The sequence below is a fragment of the Acanthopagrus latus genome, chromosome 20, assembly GCF_904848185.1.
Source record: "Acanthopagrus latus isolate v.2019 chromosome 20, fAcaLat1.1, whole genome shotgun sequence".
Lineage (NCBI taxonomy): Eukaryota > Metazoa > Chordata > Actinopteri > Spariformes > Sparidae > Acanthopagrus > Acanthopagrus latus.
In genome coordinates, this window is record NC_051058.1 from 22,762,640 (window position 1) to 22,782,230 (window position 19,591).

General features: G+C 44.5%; 1 protein-coding gene across 1 annotated transcript; it reads right to left on the bottom strand.

Moving 5' to 3' along the window:
• Positions 1 to 1,127: 1,127 nt before the first annotated feature.
• htra1b (HtrA serine peptidase 1b) lies at positions 1,128 to 18,634 on the bottom strand. The gene is made up of 10 exons (XM_037082449.1): positions 18,048 to 18,634; positions 12,977 to 13,076; positions 12,727 to 12,841; positions 12,460 to 12,549; positions 5,438 to 5,632; positions 5,285 to 5,317; positions 4,407 to 4,521; positions 3,722 to 3,779; positions 2,594 to 2,689; positions 1,128 to 1,753 (listed from the first exon to the last, which is right to left on the bottom strand). The coding sequence occupies exons 1-10, from the start codon at positions 18,505 to 18,507 to the stop codon at positions 1,585 to 1,587; spliced, it is 1,431 nt and encodes a 476-aa protein (XP_036938344.1). The 5' UTR covers positions 18,508 to 18,634; the 3' UTR covers positions 1,128 to 1,584.
• Positions 18,635 to 19,591: the final 957 nt, after the last annotated feature.

Consider the following 19,591-nt stretch of genomic DNA (forward strand, 5'->3'; position numbering starts at 1 on the left):
ATATTACTTTGGTTAAAGGGACAGTCACTTATATGAATACTTGAGTAAAAGTCCATAAAAGTATCTGATTATTAATGAACTTAAGTATCAGAAGTAATCAGCGTTTTTTTTATCTGATTGCTGATAAAATGCATTTAAACTGTTCTATTTTGGCTCTGATGCAGCACGTAATCTGTAAAGTAACGAGTAACAAAAGCCATCAAATAAAAGCAGTGGAGAGTTGTATAGAGTAGCAGAAAATGTAGATACTGTAAGTGATGTACAGAGAAGGTTTGCTGAGCGTTCACAGCAGCAGAGTTGACTCACATCAGCTGACCTCCTGCGTGAACCGGCACAGAGAACACATCACTATTCTTACTGTGCTAACTGTGTCAGGTGTTACGTAACACCTCTGCTCCACTGGGCCAACACACACACACACACACACACACACACACACACACACACACTGCAGCCAACAGATTGTGTCATGCTGTGTTGAACTCGGTGTTACATGGCTCACACCAGATTCACAGAGCGAGATGTCTGAGAGATGATGGACTTATTTCTCAACTTGTTTTCGTGGTCTCCGTGTGAACAGAGCTCGGCTGCTGGAGTCGCGACGGAGTTGAATTTCTGCTACATTTTTTCATATAGGCACATTATTAAACATCTTAAATGAAGACAAATGTAATCAGCCACCACAGCGTCGACCTTGTGAGTTTATCTGGTGAAATGTGGTCCTGGAGACCTTTCTGTGGGAGAAACCTTTACAGGAGTGATTTTGCGTCCTGTGCCTGATGTCTGCCGACACATTAGTGTCACAGCCGTGCAGAATAAAGTCACAAAACCTTGTTGAGATCAAAATGAAGACAGTCGTCCAAGCAAGAAGTGGGAGAGGGGCCAGTGGACCTCTACTTTACTAACGGGTCAGAACATTGACATGTTGGTGCTGCAGCTGGTGTAACCTCACGGCAAGATGGCCTCAAGTTATTTGTCTGCAATGAATTATTCTGCTACAGTAGATTCAAGGTTAGATGATCTGTAACTACTGCTACAACAGATCTGATCAGATCATTAAGGAAACACGTTTGAGATCAAACATCAAATGAACATTTTTTTCTCATCCTTGTCAATAAATGCAACGATTCTGTAAAGACTTTTATTCCCTTTTTTGAAAAAAATGTCATCAAACACGTAAAGACAAAAAATACTATTAAAAAAATATTCCATAAAGAATATACACAATGAAACAGAACTACGGTAACCTGCAGCGACAGACGGGGTTAGTCGGATATAAAAGGTCCGTGAGGATGAAGAGTAGATCGGGATTAGAAGAAAAATTCAAGCTAACATGAGAAGCAGGAGCTTCATTTCTCTGGATAATGAACGTTGGACCTTTGAAGGTGTGTGCAAGCAAAAAACCATGGAAGACTACTAATAATTACAAGTTCTTAAACACAGTCTCACACACACACACACACACACACACACCTATTCGTTGCTTGGTTTTTCAAAATGTTCATAATTGGTTGAAAAACACTGAGAGCCAGCTCGGGATTGGTCGACTGTCTGGGTTGTTGTCTTGACTCTTGTTGGCTGAGGTCAAGGCTCGATCTCCTCTGGGATGATGGTCAGGATGACGTCCTCGTTTCCTCGCCGCACCACCGTTCGCAGCGTCTCGTCCCGCTTGATGGCGGCGCTCACGTCACTGGCCGAGGTGATCCGCTCGTTGTTGATGCTGATGATGACATCACTCTCCTGCAGGCCAGCGCTGTCATTCAGAAAGAAGAGCGACACAAGCAAATGAGGTGTAGTTGATCTGCAGACAGGCTGATTAGGTGATTGATTAAATCTGATTTGTTAGGAAACTAAGTGTTGTTGCTGTTCCTTAACTTGGAGCTTGACACGCTTGTCATTTAAATGCACGATATGTAACTTCTCTCTATATCAAAACATTGAAAACGGGAGTTGTAGTTCGATAATATAGTGACGAAGCAAAGACTGATGGGAGTTATCGTGTGAGGCGACCAAATGAAACACAATGTGCATCCATGTGGGGGATTCCAAGCTTGTTTCGCAGGATTCAGTCGGTCTCTTCTCATTTCAGGTTCACTTTCCACAAAAGAAAAATAAAATCTGCCCCGCTGTGACTGCAGCAGTGTGCCCTCCCTGGCCGAGGGAGCCGGCCGGCCTGGGTGGGAAACATTTCACGATTCTGTCTTCACCGCCGCCTTTCAGCCCCGTGCCAACAGCAGAAGAACCGCTTCAAAACCAGAGGTGAACTTTTCCACATCCTGCTGTCTTCACGTACAGAAAGTTCAAATCTAATGACCGTTGAGATCGGCTGCGTCCTGACTGCAGCCTGTGTTCCACATAAACCCACCAGACAACAAGAAAATAAACTCCACCGGCTGTTTTTTCAGGTGGAACGCTGCGGTTTGCTTCCAACAAGCTTTTCATGTGGATGCCACTAATCTGTCCAGGGACAACATATATTCTGGAGGAGTGAGTCTGGAAGCAAACCAGCATGCACCATGTTGTTTTGACGTTGTGGGCAGCGAACAGCAGACGGCGTGGGAAAAAAAAGAAAAGTGCCGAGAGAGTCACTCACGTCTCAGCTGGAGTTCGGCTGATGACCTCGATGACATACGCTCCCGAGGTGACATCTGGGAAGTCTGACTGCCTCTCCTTCAGCTCCTTCGCCAGCCTGATGGAGAAAAACAGCCCAAACATGAGGTTTTGTACTAAATGTCCACACCAGTCTGACATTAATTCAGCTGGAAGGGGTGATACATCATGACTCACTTTAAATCCTAACTTGTGAGGCAGAGCTCTGATTAACAGCGACACTCACGCTTTGAGAAGCTGCAACTTCAACAATACAGACCTGATTGTGTTTACATGTCGGGTAGCTGACTGGTAGTTATTATTCAAGCTGTTTAGGTCTAACAGATTCTTCCAGACATGAACATGAGCCACGTGCAAACAAAAAGCTAAAACTGTGCAACAATGGTGTCAGTTTATCCAACAGAAAGACAACTGGTACCATCTGCTCCAACGTTCGTCAACATCCCTCTTTTCCATCTTTTCTTTACAGGTATGGTGAAGCTACATTCACTGTCCTCCTGCATCTCTCTGACATATCAGATGTTTCCCCAGAAGGTAAAGTGACAAAACTCTCTACAAATCAATCAGTCTATGAAGTGATGGAAAGGGTCTCCCACTGGTATGTTTAGAATTAAAAAGCTGCCACCAGATGAAGCTTGTTTGGCTGTTTTCAGGGTGTTTCCCAGAGTGAGCCGCTCTCGAGGGGAAGCTTGGGTGTTCCTCTGATCTGACCAGAGCCGGGCTGACTTACATTCCTGTTGTAACTCATCATTTGAAGGCAGATATCTAAAGCTGAGGTCACCGTTTCAATACCATCACCACCCTAATTATGTATGAAAGTCAAGAGTGAGAAATATCAGTTACAGGGATCTGGGGAGATTAATCAGACGGCCTCATCTCACTGCACAACCACATAGTCTGATCTCCAAGAAACACACAAGAGAATGAACTTTCATTAACACTGCAATGTGAAAAAATGTATATATTGATGGTTTCTAACTCAAACATGACAATACTTTAACTGTTTCCCCCCCAACATTGCCTTAACCTTCACCACAGAAACTGAACAGAAGCTCCAGCCGTTTCATTATGACATTAAATGTGTTGTGATGTCATCAGACAGGAAACTTACGCTGGTGTGAGACTCATCATTCTGACGCCGATGTATTTCTTCTTCTGGTGTGTTTTACCTGAAGAACGCAGGAGGAGGAGTCGATGTCATTTAGTGAACACTCGAGACGATCATAAACTCTCTTTTGTGAAATAATACTGTGGACGCATTCTGCATATTGTGCCCAAAAAGCTGCCCTGAGATAATATTTCTATCATCTTAAAATCTTTGGATGTATCGACACAGATGGTCACATCACCTGCAGGTAGAAACCTCTGAACTGTAACAGTGGAGAGAAAATGGACACAAGTATAAACACATGATTTTAATATACGTCTGGCTCAGTGGGAACTGGATTTAAGAGTCTTTTTACGAGCTGCTGAATCAGGCTCCATTTTACTGCTGAGATGTTGCTGCCAAGTATCTGGCTGGTCCCACGTGGAAATACATCAGAAATACATAATATTTTGATTATGTTTATCTCTCCAAGGATTTCTCTGGGTAACTGGCTGACGTAAATGTTTTGTACATGAACAGCCGTCTTAATCTTTGTGCATAATCCATGTTCTGTTTCCATCCCACCGAATAAACAGTCGTTCTCTGCGTTAGACCGCTGATTAAAACACCGGCCATTAGACATTTATCGCATGTCGTCCTCGTCTCTCTTTGTCTCTGAGAGAAAATAAAGAGTTAGATGTTTGCAAACCTTTGGACTGTCTGTCGTGTGACTCTGCCAGGAACTGCCTGATCTTGTCTGATGGGATGGCGAAGGAGATTCCCGCTGTGACCTTCAGAGTGTTGATGCCAATCACCTCTCCATCCTGCAGGGCACACGCATGAAAACACCCACACTGATTTATCATCAGTGACGCCCAGCAGTAAAAATCTAATTTCCTCGTGAAGCTCGTTAAGCAGTTTGTTTCTGACGCCACGTTGTTCTTCGTTTGGTAACACGGCCAGCTGAAAACAATCCGATCAGACTCAGCTGTGGGCTGCGACTGCTTGCCAAGTGTTACCTAAACTCTTTATTTACCTTTCCTAATACGGACTTTATGAGCCTTGGTGTTGTTTATATGAGATTACGTATATCTCTGTTTCGCAACATATGGATGTGATCCCAGTAATAATAAGCTGTGTTTCCCGACACTGTTTCTGAGATATGGGAGCGGTGATGTAAGAGTGAGGTTCGCCTGGATCCCCGGGGTGATACAAACATCACATGACTGCTGACTTTATCTCCAAAACATTCACTTTCAGCTCCCCAATCAAGAGGTGAGGATATCTTAAAATGCCCTTTAAGTGAGGCCAAAAACACAGAATATAATCAGCATTTATCATGCAGTCTGTAGGTGGTAATCCTCACCTCTTTCCATTTGCTCCCTTAAGTTAAGAATCGACTGTAAGATTTGACTTCTGGGTCTGTCTCCAAGATACAGAGCAGAAATGTTGACCCGTCTTCTTTTTATTGCTTTAATTATTTGTATTTGTATCTATTTATACTGAGGTTCCTTACATATGATGTTTATGGAGGATATATGGTGCATTTGAAACGGGAAATCTCTTGGCATGTTTTCTGTCACTCACCAGATTGACTAGTGGTCCTCCAGAGTTGCCGTACTGCAAGAAAACAAATGAGAAAACAAGAAACGTTTGAGCAAAGAAAACAGCACATTTCTATTAAAGAACACACAGAATGACAGAATGATGATGTCACCCCACGTCCGTCTCTTCACTCACGTTGATGATGGCGTCCGTCTGGATGTAGTCCATGTCAGAGTTGCGGAGGCCCAGCTCCTTGCCTCCCCTCTGGGTGGTGCTGACGATGCCGGTGGTGACGGTGTTCTGCAGGGAGAACGGGCTGCCGATGGCGACCACGAACTCTCCGGGACGCAGGTCAGCCGACCGGCCGAGCAGCAGCACCGGCAACTTCATCTGCTCCACCGGACAGAAACAGAGAGAGAGACATCTGGTTGAAGAATGGAGGAAGTTTGACACAAGATACACAACTTTATCTTCAACTGTAGTTTGAAAGAGTGGACAAATAAAACACTTGTTGAGGCAGAAAGACACACTGTTTAATCCAATCTTTACTCTTTTGACCTCGTGTTTTTAACTTGGACAGACTGAAAGAAGTCCCCATCATCCAAACTCTTTAACCGTGATCGTGTTGTGTTTGTCATCTGAATTTTGGGGGAGAAGATGAATCAACGACACTCACACACACACGGAGGTAAACAGCAGTTTATTCTCCCCGAGCTGTACGAGGCAGACGTGGGCTTCCTGTGGGAAGCTGAGTCAGCTCTGAGTCTGGACGACGCTTCTCTCCATCCACAACCAAAAAACTGTAAACTGTAAATCACCGTCGGCGACAGCTCACCGTGACCACCGTGTCAGTCAGACGTGTCTGTTTGTGTTTGTTGCACTAATCCTTCATGTCTTGTGTGAAGGTAAGCATTATTACAGACATAATGTTGAGTGTTGACTCAGTCCTCTCTCATAAAACACTTCAATGAAAGCAGGATACTGTCTTTTTTCTATTCCCAATGCAATTTTTCCCGTTTTCTCCCATCACATGAATAAATTCTCACCAACATGTGGTCAGTGGGAAGTTTTGCGCAGTTCGATGCTGCCCTGGCTGTTTCTGTAACACTTCTCCAGCAGCCAGATTTTATGTAAATGAGCCAAAACCATCCTGCCAAACAAAACTAATTGCACCCATGTGTCATTACAGCATGAGTGTGATGTGATTGTGCAGAATAAATGTGTTTAAAATCCAACATGTTCGCACTGTTGTTTGTGCAGCTTCAGGTCACAGCTCCGCGTCTCTGATTAACCAGCTCGCAACTATCAGCTTTTCCATCCTGAACGCGACTGCAGGCAAACACACACTCACACAGTTTATACCACCGCTGAACCCAGAGCCTGTAAAGACTTTTATATGTAATAATCTGTGCAAATAGACTTTAATAGGATTTGATTTCTCTTAATTTGCTCTACACCTCCCTCTCTCTCTCTCTCTCTTTGGGTTATTCAAACCAGGAAACACTCAAACTTCTGTTAGCTCTGCCTCCACACACACACACACACACACACACACACACACACACACACCCCTTGTTTACCCTGAATTTACAACATAAATACGAGTGAAATGTGCCACAGTCGACCCCATTAACTCGTGTTAAAGTCATAAATGAAATTCCTGTTTGCCGCAAAAGAAAATGATTTTTAAACATGTCGTTAGGCTCTGAAAACATTTTGTCAATGTTATGGTTAATGTTATAGAGAAATACAGATGGAAGCCAAGTTTTCAGGGGCTTTAATTATTTTTTATGACTAAAGCGAAGAAAAATAAGTTGGGTTTTGAACCGAATGTGCCTCAGCTGACTGGATATTTACATGTCTGGCCGGCAAACCGACACCTTCAGTCTGAGAGAAATACCTTCATATGAATCTCTTTCTAAATGATTTTTGTGACACGATGATGTTGAAACCACCGTTTAGCTAGTTGAAAAGAGAGAATATTACGATATTTGCCATCATATGCAATATTTTTCATAATATCACATATGGAACAGCTGTTATGGCACCTTTTGGCTCTTATTTTGAAGGAGAAAATCCATACTGAGCTGTCATAGCTTGTGTCAGTATCTGATGAGGGAATAAGTTCGGGCTGGCGGCGCTCGCTACATGTTGACTGGAGGAATACATTTCTTAGAAGCATGCCATAATATTCAGGGTTTAAATCAGGAGAAGGGTCTTGTGTTGAGAGGGTAAGACAACAACGTAATGGGATAAAAAACCTTAGTTTTAATACTAGACCTCAACATCCCAGTAAGCACTTTACTTACTCTGTGTAAAATTACACTCCTGGTCTTCACTGGACCAGTATGTGCACTTCAGTGTGTCCTGTCAGCAGTTTAACAGACTCTTTTGGTCAGAGAGGAAAATTTTGGTCCACAAGAGATTTTTTGTTGCGGTACCGAGCCAAACTGGCAGCACGGCTGACTTCCTGCGCAGCGTCCAGCTCTTTCAATACATCTATGAGTTTAAGACACTGTTGAACCGGCTCGGCGCTCTGCAGCGGAGTCGGCTGATTGGCCGACCCTCTGTGAACTGTGCGCTCACTTCCTGAAAGTCGTCCTACTAACCTACTTCAGCCCCAGATGTGACGGCGGGCAGATGTAAAGCAGCCGTGATGTTAGGACCCCGACTCTCATCGACAACACACTCCACCGAGCATGACAAGCGTCTATTTGTCTGTCAGCGAGTGCGTGTGTGTGTTTCCCCCGGTGATGATAGACACATCTGGTGCCCATTTCCTCTGTTAAGTAACATGCTGACCCACTTTTGGTAGGGTTCAGTAAGATAGAAACACAAGTTAGAAGAGAGAGAGAGGGAGGGGGGAGAAGGAATGAATGACACATGAAATGAAGCAGAAAAGAGATGACAGCTGTGACACATGTGAATGTGTTTTATATCTCAGGGCAGCCGAGGAATGACGAAGACATTTCCAGACATCCAGTGAAGATGAAATGCAAACCAAATGGTTTGAGTGACATGTGTGAGCAGCCTGTGGAAAGAAACCACAGGTATGCTCAACACATCTGTACATGACCCACACTCTGGAGCATGCCTCGGTTTTTGGATGAGTCACAGAAGATGACAAAGCAAAATAAAATGTGGAGCCTGAAACAGCAGCCAAAGATTTTAAGTGAGCGTTCGTCGCAGCGTCTCCGTGCTGCTCCTCTGTTAACACTCCAGACCAGTAAAATGAGGTCATGCCTAAGATATGACGCTCCCATTAATACTTAAAACAGCCACTTTCCTCCGCAGATGATCATTAAAGTTCAAACAACAAAACTTAGACTTTTGCGCAAAAAGCACAAACATGTAAATGCGACTCGACTTCACGTCTCAGCACAGTTTTAATAACTTTGCATGTTTCTTTACTTGCAGCTTGAACTGAGTACATAGATAATAAACCCCAGATTTGAGTGCTGTATATATTCTAATGAGGTCACTACATACATGCACACACACCACCTCCCTCCTGCACCACCCACAAACATACTGTACACAGACCTAAACAAGGAGGTTATGAATGGATTCATTGAGCTCCTCTAATCAGAGTTTTACCCTGTCGGCTCAACATAAAGCTCCTCTGTTCGCCTGTAATGAACCACAACCAGAATCGCCTGAATCCGCCGTCCACCACACGGCCCGCGGAGCTCCGCCCTCCTGGAAAATCACCATGTTCCCCGCTCGGTGGTTTTCAGGATGACAGCACTTTGTTTGGGGTGAGATTACAAAGCTGCGTTCAGTAATCAAGACACGCAAACACAGCGGAGTGCAACAACCCAACAAAGACCACAACAAGGAACAAAGCGGTGGTTTTGTTCATCCCTCCTGTCCTCTCATCATTCTCTCCTTCTCATTATCTGTCTCTCCATACAATCACAAGTACAGTACGCTTGTTACAGGGTCGGTTATCTCAAATCACATGCACACAGAAATGTCTCCGTCAGCGGTATCTGACCATGTGGTTAGTTTTCATCACTACTGCCAAGAAAATACAACCGAGGTCACTAGAGAATTTGGATTTTAGCAAAAAGAAAGTCTTTGTTACTCTGGAAAATCCACAACTTTAAGCTGTTTCAGTACGTAAGCCACTTGAATATGAACGTGCAGCTCAGTCTCCATTATATAATGTTAGCAGGTTACATTTCTACAAACCACAGACTGACATTTGTACCAGTCGTGGCATATCACGTCCACATTATATTCTTATTAGCCGCCTCTCACATCAGGAGGTGGAGGTGATGATGGTGCCGTTATAACAAACGGCCAAGCACAGTTCGAGTCAGACCGCTGGATATTTCAAAGACATCAGGTGACATTCGCAGTCGTTTGTGTGGCGTCAGAACCAGGTGTTTGGGACGTTTAGTTCAGTTTAGTTCAGTTTAGTTCAGTTCTGGTCGTAAAACCTGCAACTTTGCTGTTTTGGCTCAGTCAGTGCACTCATCAACCTTGTTCCCAGACTCAACAGGCAGTTGTTTTCAGATAAAAAGCTCTGATAAAGCCACTGTGCTCTACCTGCCCAGCACCACACAGCAGACAGACACCGTCGGTGAATAAAGTGAAGCATTCAGGAGACATTTCTCTCTCAGGAGTTGACCAAACTAAAATCAGATGGCCGGACACACAACTCCACATCTGCTGCATGTGTGGACTGTCTGTTCTGCTGCTCAGGGTCCATCTGACACCTGATCAACAAGAACCAGAACCACAAAACATGCAGAAGACATGAGTGTTATCTAATTATTCTCATTTCTTCTTCTGTATTCACCATTTCTCTTGGCAGAACCAGAACCTTTCAGTCATCTGGTTAAACAAGCAGAGCAGTGAAGTGCCAACCTCTGAGGAATTTGTTGAGATAACATGTGCAAAATGAAAAATAAGCAGTGAGCAGCAGAGAATCCCGTCCCTGTGCAAACAGCTGTTATCATTCACATCAAACTATAACTAATGACAAATATTTTCTCCTCATCTCTTTATTAGCGTCTCTGAGACTTCAAAATGATTTGACCCATTAGAAATGTAAAGATGTAGATGTCTCCATCAACAGTTGCAGTAAATAACAGTATTAGCGTGGATCAAATGCTGCCGTTGGCCTTCAGACGTCCGGGCCTGTTAAATCAGATCTGCTTAAGCTGAGAGCAGTTTGCATAAGCTGCTCATGGACACGTGTCATGGAAAATGATCGATGCTGGATCGAGGTGGAACATCGCCGCGAGGCTTTACTGGATGATTTAAGACTCAATGCAGCAGCGGAGAGCTCCTGTCTGCACAAGCTCAGAGGAGACCTGCCTCAGTAACAATCTGAAGCAGACAAACTTTACTGTAAGCTGATGAAAGTGTGTGTGTGTGTGTGTGTGTGTGTGTGTGTGTGTGTGTGTGTGCAGTCGGTCTCTTTGGTTTTTGTGTGCATGTGAACCAAAAACCACAAGCGCTGAGCAGTTTGTGGATTTCAGCACAATTTCCTCCCCCGGAGCTGCAGCTACACCCGGCCGCTCCGCCCAAAACATGCCGAGGAAAACCATGATCGTCCTCGTCTGACCGGCGAACATGAACTCACATCCTGCAGCGTCTGTGTGTTTGTGTGTTTGTGCGCGGGCGGCTCTCATTCTGCCAATCAAACATCGTATCTGAAGTTAAATCTGAGACACATTAAGACAAAAACACCCGCAGAGTTTTTTTTTTTTTTTTAAATAAAAGAACCTTCACTGATAATCCGACACATTTTAAACATGGATCTTGCTCGAGACGCCTGACATTCAAACTTGTATGAACACACCTCAGACATCTGAAAATATCTAAATATCTGCAAATGATATAAACAGAGCATTTTTATATATTTGTGCGACTCTGTGGAGGCATCATCATCTCCCTGATTGCAGTTCCAGATGGCAGGAAGGATGTTTGTGTGTAGATGGCATTAACAGGTCTGAACCTGCCATCCTCACAGACTGGAGGGGGCAAACACACAGTCATCCAAATCTGACCTACTTTGAGTTTAAAACACATCCTATGGTACAGATATTCTAAGTTTTAAGCTTTATAGTGAGCGATAATTTCTCTATATTTGTCCACTGCAAACATCACTCGTGCAGGAGTCATTTAAAATCATTTTAAGACTTTAAAAGATTGTTAAAGTTCTTGAATCTTGTGTTTTTAATATTGTGAGAATAGAATCCAGATGAGAGGTTGCATAAGGCATCCTGTCTGCTTTCATAAGCACAGCTGGACTTCATCTGTCTTTCTTGTGTTCAGCCTATTAATAGATGTAGAACTTTAGCTACTCTCAGTCATGAACAGGCTGCTTTTTAATGTTTTGGTCCTTTATTTGGTTGTTAAATTGGGCTCGAATGGATCTCAAACTCCCCAGGGCAGCTCTAAATATAACCTGGAGATGTGATTTATTTTAGCACTTTGTTCGGGCATCGACATTTCTGAATTTTACCCGTATAAATAGACAACATCGCCCTTTAAGCGTCTGCCCTTGTCAGGATGATGCAGCTCTGACTGCCCAAAGTCTGCACGGAAATGAGACACATCGACCTTGTTATGCTAAAAATGTTTTTCCACTGCACAGATCTTGTGGAAAACTTTGCTTCCTGAGCTGAACCCGGTCGTCCAGTCATCCCTGGACCAAAACAAAGTGCAAAGTGAGAAAATAAAATCCCAAATTAACCCGCATAAAAAGTTCCCTCTGTCTGCTGACCTGCCCCTCACATATCCACTTTCATGAGTCAGGATATTATTTCACTGAGGTGCCTCGCCGCAGAGATCCCACTGAGACAGAATTAAAAACAGGTTCAGGGAAGCAGATTTCTCAGCAATAAATACCTGAATTTGTTTTGGAAAATAAAAAAAACAGGGAGGAGACGAGAGACGCACGGAGGGAAAGAGAAAACAGTTCGTCTGAGAAGCAGAAAGAAGTAAAGGGACACACAAGGACACGAGACAGGAAGTTTCTACAGAAAAATCAAGGCAGGATGAGGTTTCTTCATATCATTACAAATATCTGCTTCTTTTGTGCTTCAGCTCTACTTTCATCCTGATTTACATGCATGTGTTTATGGAGCATGACAGACGGGGAGGCTAACAACAAAATCAGATTTCAAAATGTCATAATTTCGAGGCAAACTGAAGGTTCGTCCCCTCAAAAACAATAATAATTCAAAACGTTTCCTTACCGGAGTATCGATCTTGATCAGAGCGATGTCGGCTTTCTCATCCACGTCTTTGATCTTGGCGTCGAACGTGGCTCCGCTCTTCAGCTCCACCTGGAGGAAATGAAAAGTTTAGTACCATTCACACTGACGTCCTCCACAACAAGACACTGAGACTCCAGTCATATGTTAAATGTAGAGCAAGAGTTCTCAGTCCTACAATTCATGTCCAGTACAGTTTATAGTGAATATCTCTCCCCTGCGCTGACAGCTGTACGCTGCTCTGCGAACCTTTACTCGGTGCTTGTTGGCGACCACGTGGGCGTTGGTGACGATGAGTCCGTCCTCTGACACGACAAACCCAGAGCCGCTGGCGACGGCCACCTCACGCTTAGAAAATATCATCCTGAGCAGAAAGAGAAAGAGACGTGTTTCTGTCTATAAGTGGACACACTGAGAAATATACTACAGTACTTGACTGTAAACATGCCCAAACAGTTTGTTAGTTGTGTGTTTTGTTTGTTCGTGTAGTTTCTCTTACTTGCGGTAAAGTTCAATATGGACGACAGCCGGTGCGATCTTCTCCACCACGTCAGCGATGAAGTTGTACTTGAAACGAAGACTGTCAGGGTTCTGCTGAGCTGAAGGGAGGAAGACACGGTGTTAATGAACTGCATCACACACACACACACACACACACACACACACACACACACACACACACACACACACACTGGTTCTGGTTGACCACTTCATAACCAAAGTCTGTCAATCATTTTTCTTCTTTCGTTACCCGGCGTCCGTTACTGGGCATCGAGCTCCGTCTGAGTTTCCTGACTTTCACCTCAGGCATGATGTGTGGTGCTGACGGCTGGTGTGACTGGACCCAAACTGTAGCTGCTGTGTTAAATCCAGTCCAGATGTGGATGCAGAACGGTATAAGAACTGTACATCAGACAGCAGCTGCAGAACGTCTCGTGCACCCGCTGATGCTTGTAAAACAAAGGAAGTGCCTGAGAGCCTCTGAACATACAGAGAGATGGCAGGAGAGGGTGTTGGGATGTTTTCTGATGGATCGGTAACAGTCTGCATGTAACTCTCGCTGTCACCTTATATAACCCCGTCCTGGTTCCACTCCAGCTGTGCTGCAACATCTGTCACAGATTGAGATCTTTCTTTTCTCATTTCACTGGTCGTTTGTAAGTTCCCCCGACTCCGACCGGCTGGGACCGGTTCGCAGACACTTTCCTCCATCTGTGCTTTTTTGGTGGCGAAAACATGTTTTCTCAAAGCGAAGTGATTTAAAGCAGCACATGGGACCTGACATACAGATGTTACTACGCACTGTGACACAACGACTGTTTACGATGACGATCACATGCAGCTGGGGCTGATTCAAACATGATGGCAGCTAGAGCAGCAGCAAACGAAAATACTGAGCACAAGGGTGTAAAAAGAGCTCCATGCTTCAAAGTTACAGGGCACAAACACACAAACACTGCCTGGCACAACGACACTGGAAATGTATTTCTCTCTCTCTCTCTCTGTCGACTGACTTTGTTTCATCTTCCGGCTGGTGGTCGCTCAGCGCTCTCCTCCAGCTGATCAGGCTGGTTCAAAGTTTTCTAAACAGTTTCTAGCTGCTCCTCCAGATGGTTCCATGTAACAAACCATCCGGAGCGTCGGAGTATTTAAACATTTACATCCTGTCGGCTGTTAATAGAAGCAAAAATGACGGCTCATAAAAAAGTTGATTAAAAAACTAAAACCAACAAAATGCCCAAGTAAGCCGACTTCCTGATGATTTGGGGGTTTTTTTTGAGAGGAAGTAAAATGTTTATTTTATTTTTAATCATCACATTAATGTTCATGTCAAAACAGGCAAATCTTCACTGGTGTGATAATATTTGACTTCCTGTCGTGCTGCGGAGTCTTCAACACCTAAAGCATCATTTCTTATGACATGAGAAAGAGTCGGTGACTCCGTGAGTCTGTGTGTCCTCAGGCTTCAGAGATCTGAACTCATCCACTTCATGTATCAGCAGCTGCCTTCAGATCGTATCACGATCGAGCCCCGGAGCTCGCTCGGTTATCACCTCATTCCACTTTTTATCATTTCTCTTCTTACTCAGTGGTTAAACAGGTCACGCAGGTGGAGCTGATTGAACATTTGTTCATCGCAAACGAACCAATAACGTGTTCTGGGACTTTTTATATGGACTGTCTGTAGATTTCAAAGATAATTCCACTTTTACTTTTTGTGTTTTATATATAAGATGTACTTCTTTTTTCACACTAAATGCTTTTACCTGGAGAAAATCATTCAAATAACAATTATTAAACAGTTTTAGATTCAGAATTTGCAGCTCATATAGTCTTTGCTTCTGATCTCGTAATCCTGGTGGACGTCGTCTCTGTTGGTGACGTAGATTTTGCTTCTTTCTCTGAATTTACTGTCTCGCTCAGCCAAAGATTTCCAGCTTTGAACTTTTGGAAGTCGCCAGTCGTTAATGTTTCTGTCGAGTTCAGCCTCCTTTTATTTCATCCAATTAAATCAGAAGATGTCAAAGTCTTGACGACACTCCAAGTCACGTGACTGCTGTTTGGATCAAGTTCAGCTGACGCGTCTCGAGTCGACACCTCAGAGACGCTCTGATGTGAAGTGCAGCCAGTTTCTGTTCACCTGCACTTCAGGTGCAGCAGACGGTCTGGAGGACACTGATGTGTTTATGTGTGTGTGTGTGTGTGTGTGTGTGTGTGTGTGTGTGTGTGTGTGTGTGTGTGTGTTTGGCTGGCTGGATGTTAGTGGTGAACCAGTTGTTTCAGCTTTGAAGTGAAGTGAAGTGAAGTGAAGTGAAGTGAAGTGAATGGTTGCATCAGATGAGCGAAGGAACAAAGTGACCTCAGACACACGGCGAGTGTCGGTAGCAGCGCTGCATCTTTTAGGTCCAACAGGGTCAGTTGTGCTCACTTGTTTAATAAAGCTGCAGCAGGTAGATTATACTGTCAAAATAATTGCTCAGGTGGGTCCCTGAATGCATCATTAAGTGAAATCTCATTCTGAGGAACGAGCCTGAACTGGGGAAACATTCCTCCGGTTCCTGAAGGAGCTGAGTCACCGTGCAACCGTGTTTTGTTGACACTGTATCCAAGCCTGTCAGAGTGTCAGAGCGCTCGCACGTCTTTACAGGAAGCAGAAAAAATAAAAAGAAACACGATAAAAGGAAAAAAAACAATTCTGATCCCGTCGAATGTGGGTAAAACGACTGTTTGACCTACATCTGCGTCTGTTCAGGAAGTTACACAATCATCCAATCAGCTCCAAGAGATGAATCACTGCAGAAGACTTCACATGGTGTGTGTGTGTGTGTGTGTGTGTGTGTGTGTGTGTGTGTGTGTGTCAGCTCAAGAAGTTCAGACAGAAAGACGATCAAGATGTGAGGAGAGGAAACTAGGAGAGAGGAGAGGAGGGAATGTGAGGAGAGGAAGTGATGGAGGTGATGGACAGAAAAGAGAAAATGATGAGAGAGGAGAAGAAGACCACCAGATCAATGATGGAAGAAGACAGAGATGCAGGAGGAGAAGAAGAAAAAGAATGGGATGAGAGGAGAAAACAGAGAGAGAGAGGAAAGAAGACACTGACCTGGTTGAACTCCATTAAGAGTCTAGAATAAAACTGTACTCAACAAACTAGTGTGTTCACAGCTGTGTGTGTGTGTGTGTGTGTGTGTGTGTGTGTGTGTGTGTGTGTGTGAAATATGGGAACATAGTTTGTTTTTGCAGCACTGGGCCGGCCCTCAGGACATCCTGGGCAAATTTCAAGACATTGTGACCTTGTCAAGATAACATAAAGAGTGTGTGTGTGTGTGTGTGTGTGTGTGTGTGTGTGTGTGTGTGTGTGTGTGTGTGTGTGTGTGTGTGTGTGTGTGTGTGCGTGCGTGTGTGTGTGTGTGTGTGTGTGTGTGTGTGTGTGTGTGTGTGTGAGAAGGAGAAAGAGCAGATGAAAAGGGGAGACATGTGAGAGCAGCTCCTGATACTGTCTGACTGAGTGTTCTGGTTCTGTGACAGGTCCAAATATAAAATCTTCCCTTTGTGTGAAAACACTGAGATTCTTCTAATTCTGTTCATCTGCAGCGTCCAAGCATCACCTGAGAGGTCGCCCAGAGGGAGGAGAGTGAGGAAGGATGAAAGAAAACTAAAATATCAAAAGTTTGCTAAAATTAGCAGCCGGGCATTAAACCAGACTGAGACCAGCTGCAGAAACAAACCTGAGTGTGTGAACAGTTTGACATTTTAGGAAAGATGCTGACTCCCTTTCTTCTACGAGCTGGATGATTCCACTCTGTTCATATTATAAATAAGAAGCTGGAGCCAGCAGGCAGTTAGCTTAGCTTAACATAAATATTGCAGGAAACGGCACTTCTAAAGCTGGATAATAAACATGTCACATCTTGTTTGATCCGAACGGTTCGTACAAAAGTGTAAAAACAAGTCGGAGGGTCGAATCCTGGAGCTACTGTACTTCTTGGCTGTTTCCCCGCCGGTTGCCTGGCAACCTGTCAGTGATGATAAGACATGCTAATGTGTTTAAGCCTCGTTCAGATCAAAGATTCACGATAAGACGAGTTGAAACTGGAAACCTTCGCGTTCTGGAAACCTTCTGGTTCACTGCAAGGCGACCAGACGAGGCGGCATCGTCCCGACAGCAGAGACTCTTTGTTCTTCTGTTCTGACGCTGACGGCTTTTTTATTATTTTACTTTTAGCGCTGAATTTAATTTGCAGCATCATGAAATCTGAATAAGTTACTTGCTGCAGTTGCATTTCTACCAGTGATGAAAATAAAAGGCGTGTTGGAGGTTTACACTGCTGCAACTTTCTGAGTTTTGTCTCCTGGTGAATCTTTGGTCAGAAACAATGACTTTCTAAATCTGGACCCAGGACACACAACTAAAATAATTTAGTGTTTTTATTCTTGTAGAGAGAACTTGGGAGTTTTTCCAATCACTTCAGTGCAGTCGCAGGTTTATCGGAGCAGCATCTAAGCATCTAAAGTTTTTCAACAACATCTTCTTGTTTGCTGCATCGGAGAATACTGAACATCTTTCAGATTAAGTGAGCTGCTGCACCATCACAGGAAACAGGAGAGAAAGTCTGTCTTTATCAAACCACTACAGCTGACCGGACCGTGATGAGGGGATGAGGAAGGTTGGCTGAGTTCATCTGCTGCCTGCTGCAGAATGTGATGAAGCTGTCGGAGCCTCAGAACAGACTCATGTGTTCCCTCATGAATGCGTCCATGAAGCTAATTTGATTATTTTGGACTCTCTGGGAGACGTGATAAGAGTTCTGATCCACAGATAGACGAAGAGAAGCGCTGAGAAATGAGTTTGGAACTGCTGCTGAGGTCAGCGAGGTTCTGATCCAACACACACACACACACACACACACACACACACACACACACACACACACACACACACACACACACACACACGTTGACAAATGTTGTGCTCATCACACTTGGCCCTCTCTTTACTTTTCCTCAGAATTTCTTAAGATTCAACCTCTCACATGCACGCACGCACGCACGCACGCACGCACAGCTCTCACCTTTCCCGCAGGCTCCTCTCTGGATGAAGATCACCGGCGGCTGCTGCAGCTTCATGGCCCGGTTGCTGACGCGCTTCAGCTCGCAGATGTTCCGGTACGAGACACCGTCGCTGCCGCACACCGGGTCTGAGCTGGTGCACGCGCACACACCGGCCTTGCCGCGGCGTCTGACGGTGGCGGACACCTCCACGCCGTCGGTCACCACGCACTCCATCCCCTCGGCACACTCACGCTCCTCGGGTCCACCGCACTGCTCGCCCTCGCCGGACGCGCACACCGGGCAGCAGTCGCAGCGGTCCAGCACGTCGCCGGCCAGACAGTCCGCGGGGATCGGCGGGCACTGAGACTTGTCGCACTTCTCCGGGCAGCCGATGGCGAAGCGTTTGGCGATCCGCGCCTCGGCGAGCAGAAATGGACAGACCAGCACGGCCATTACGCACAGGAGCAACTGCAGACGCATGATGGGAAACTAGAAAATAAACTTCAAGTTGATTTGAAAAAGAAATACTAAGTTACAGTTTAAAAGAGTCAACGTGTGCTCTCAGTCAGTTTGGAGGTCAGGACTCACTCTGATGCAGAGTGCAGCTGTCCCGGTTTATAAAAGCTGCAGGATAAACACACGAGGCGATTGGTGGGCGTGTGTGACGTCTGTCAGACTGAAGGAGGGGATGATGGGGGGGAGGTGGAGGTGAACACAGTTGAGCCTGGTGGAGAACACCTGTGCTATTAGTACTGAAGTAAAGTCATAAACAAACCAAACAAGTAGAGTACTTTTACTTTAAGTTCACTTGCTGTAAAAACTCTCAAAATATCACTTTGATAATATATCAATCATCTATTATTTTAGTAAATCTTAAAGTTTCTGATATAATTACTGTGGATATTAAAAGTATTTTAACATGCAGAAAGCAGCAAGAACCTCAGAACGGGTCAGATCAGAACCCACATGTCTGATTCACTGAACTCCTCAGTGTTGACCTCATACCAGGCTGCAGTCAGTCAGCTGTTATGAAATAATATTGTTTTAATAATGCTTAGTTAAAGATTCTACGTCCTCCAGTCTGACTGTATTATGTAATCAGACGTAATCTCACTCTGCAGGCTGCACATTTCCATTGATCATGCTGCCGTGCAACAAATGATTTTTCCATGCGAGACGATTCGGTGCAGTGATGGAAACGTTCAGCCGGGTTTTTGGGATTTGTCTGTTTTGAATCCTGAGTATGAGACCGGGAACTGTGCAGGGACAGGTTACACTTCTTCAACCAACTCTCGCTCTTTAATTACACAATCAAGAAATAATAAATCATTGTTCCCTTATTTCACAGTTTCATCTGTGTCCCTGACTCAAACCCAGCGTTTGTTCCCTGGAGGATGAGCTGACTCACCCTCGAACAGCTGAGTACAATTCTGGAAAAGAAACATTTTAATCATCAGTAATGCTGAGCTGTGTTTTTGTGTGTTCATGTTGACAACACAACGATGTTCACAGCCTTCTAGTCGACTGTTCAGCCAGTTTGCGACTCACAAACACACACGAGTGA

Coding starts and splice junctions, on each gene's coding strand:
- htra1b (XM_037082449.1), bottom strand. CDS start 18,507: ATGCGTCTGCAGTTGCTCCTGTGCGTAATGGCCGTGCTGGTCTGTCCA. Junction 12,842..12,976: donor CATATTGAACTTTACCGCAA/GTAAGAGAAACT, acceptor CTTTCTGCTCAG/GATGATATTTTCTAAGCGTG. Junction 5,633..12,459: donor TGATCAAGATCGATACTCCG/GTAAGGAAACGT, acceptor CCGGTGGAGCAG/ATGAAGTTGCCGGTGCTGCT.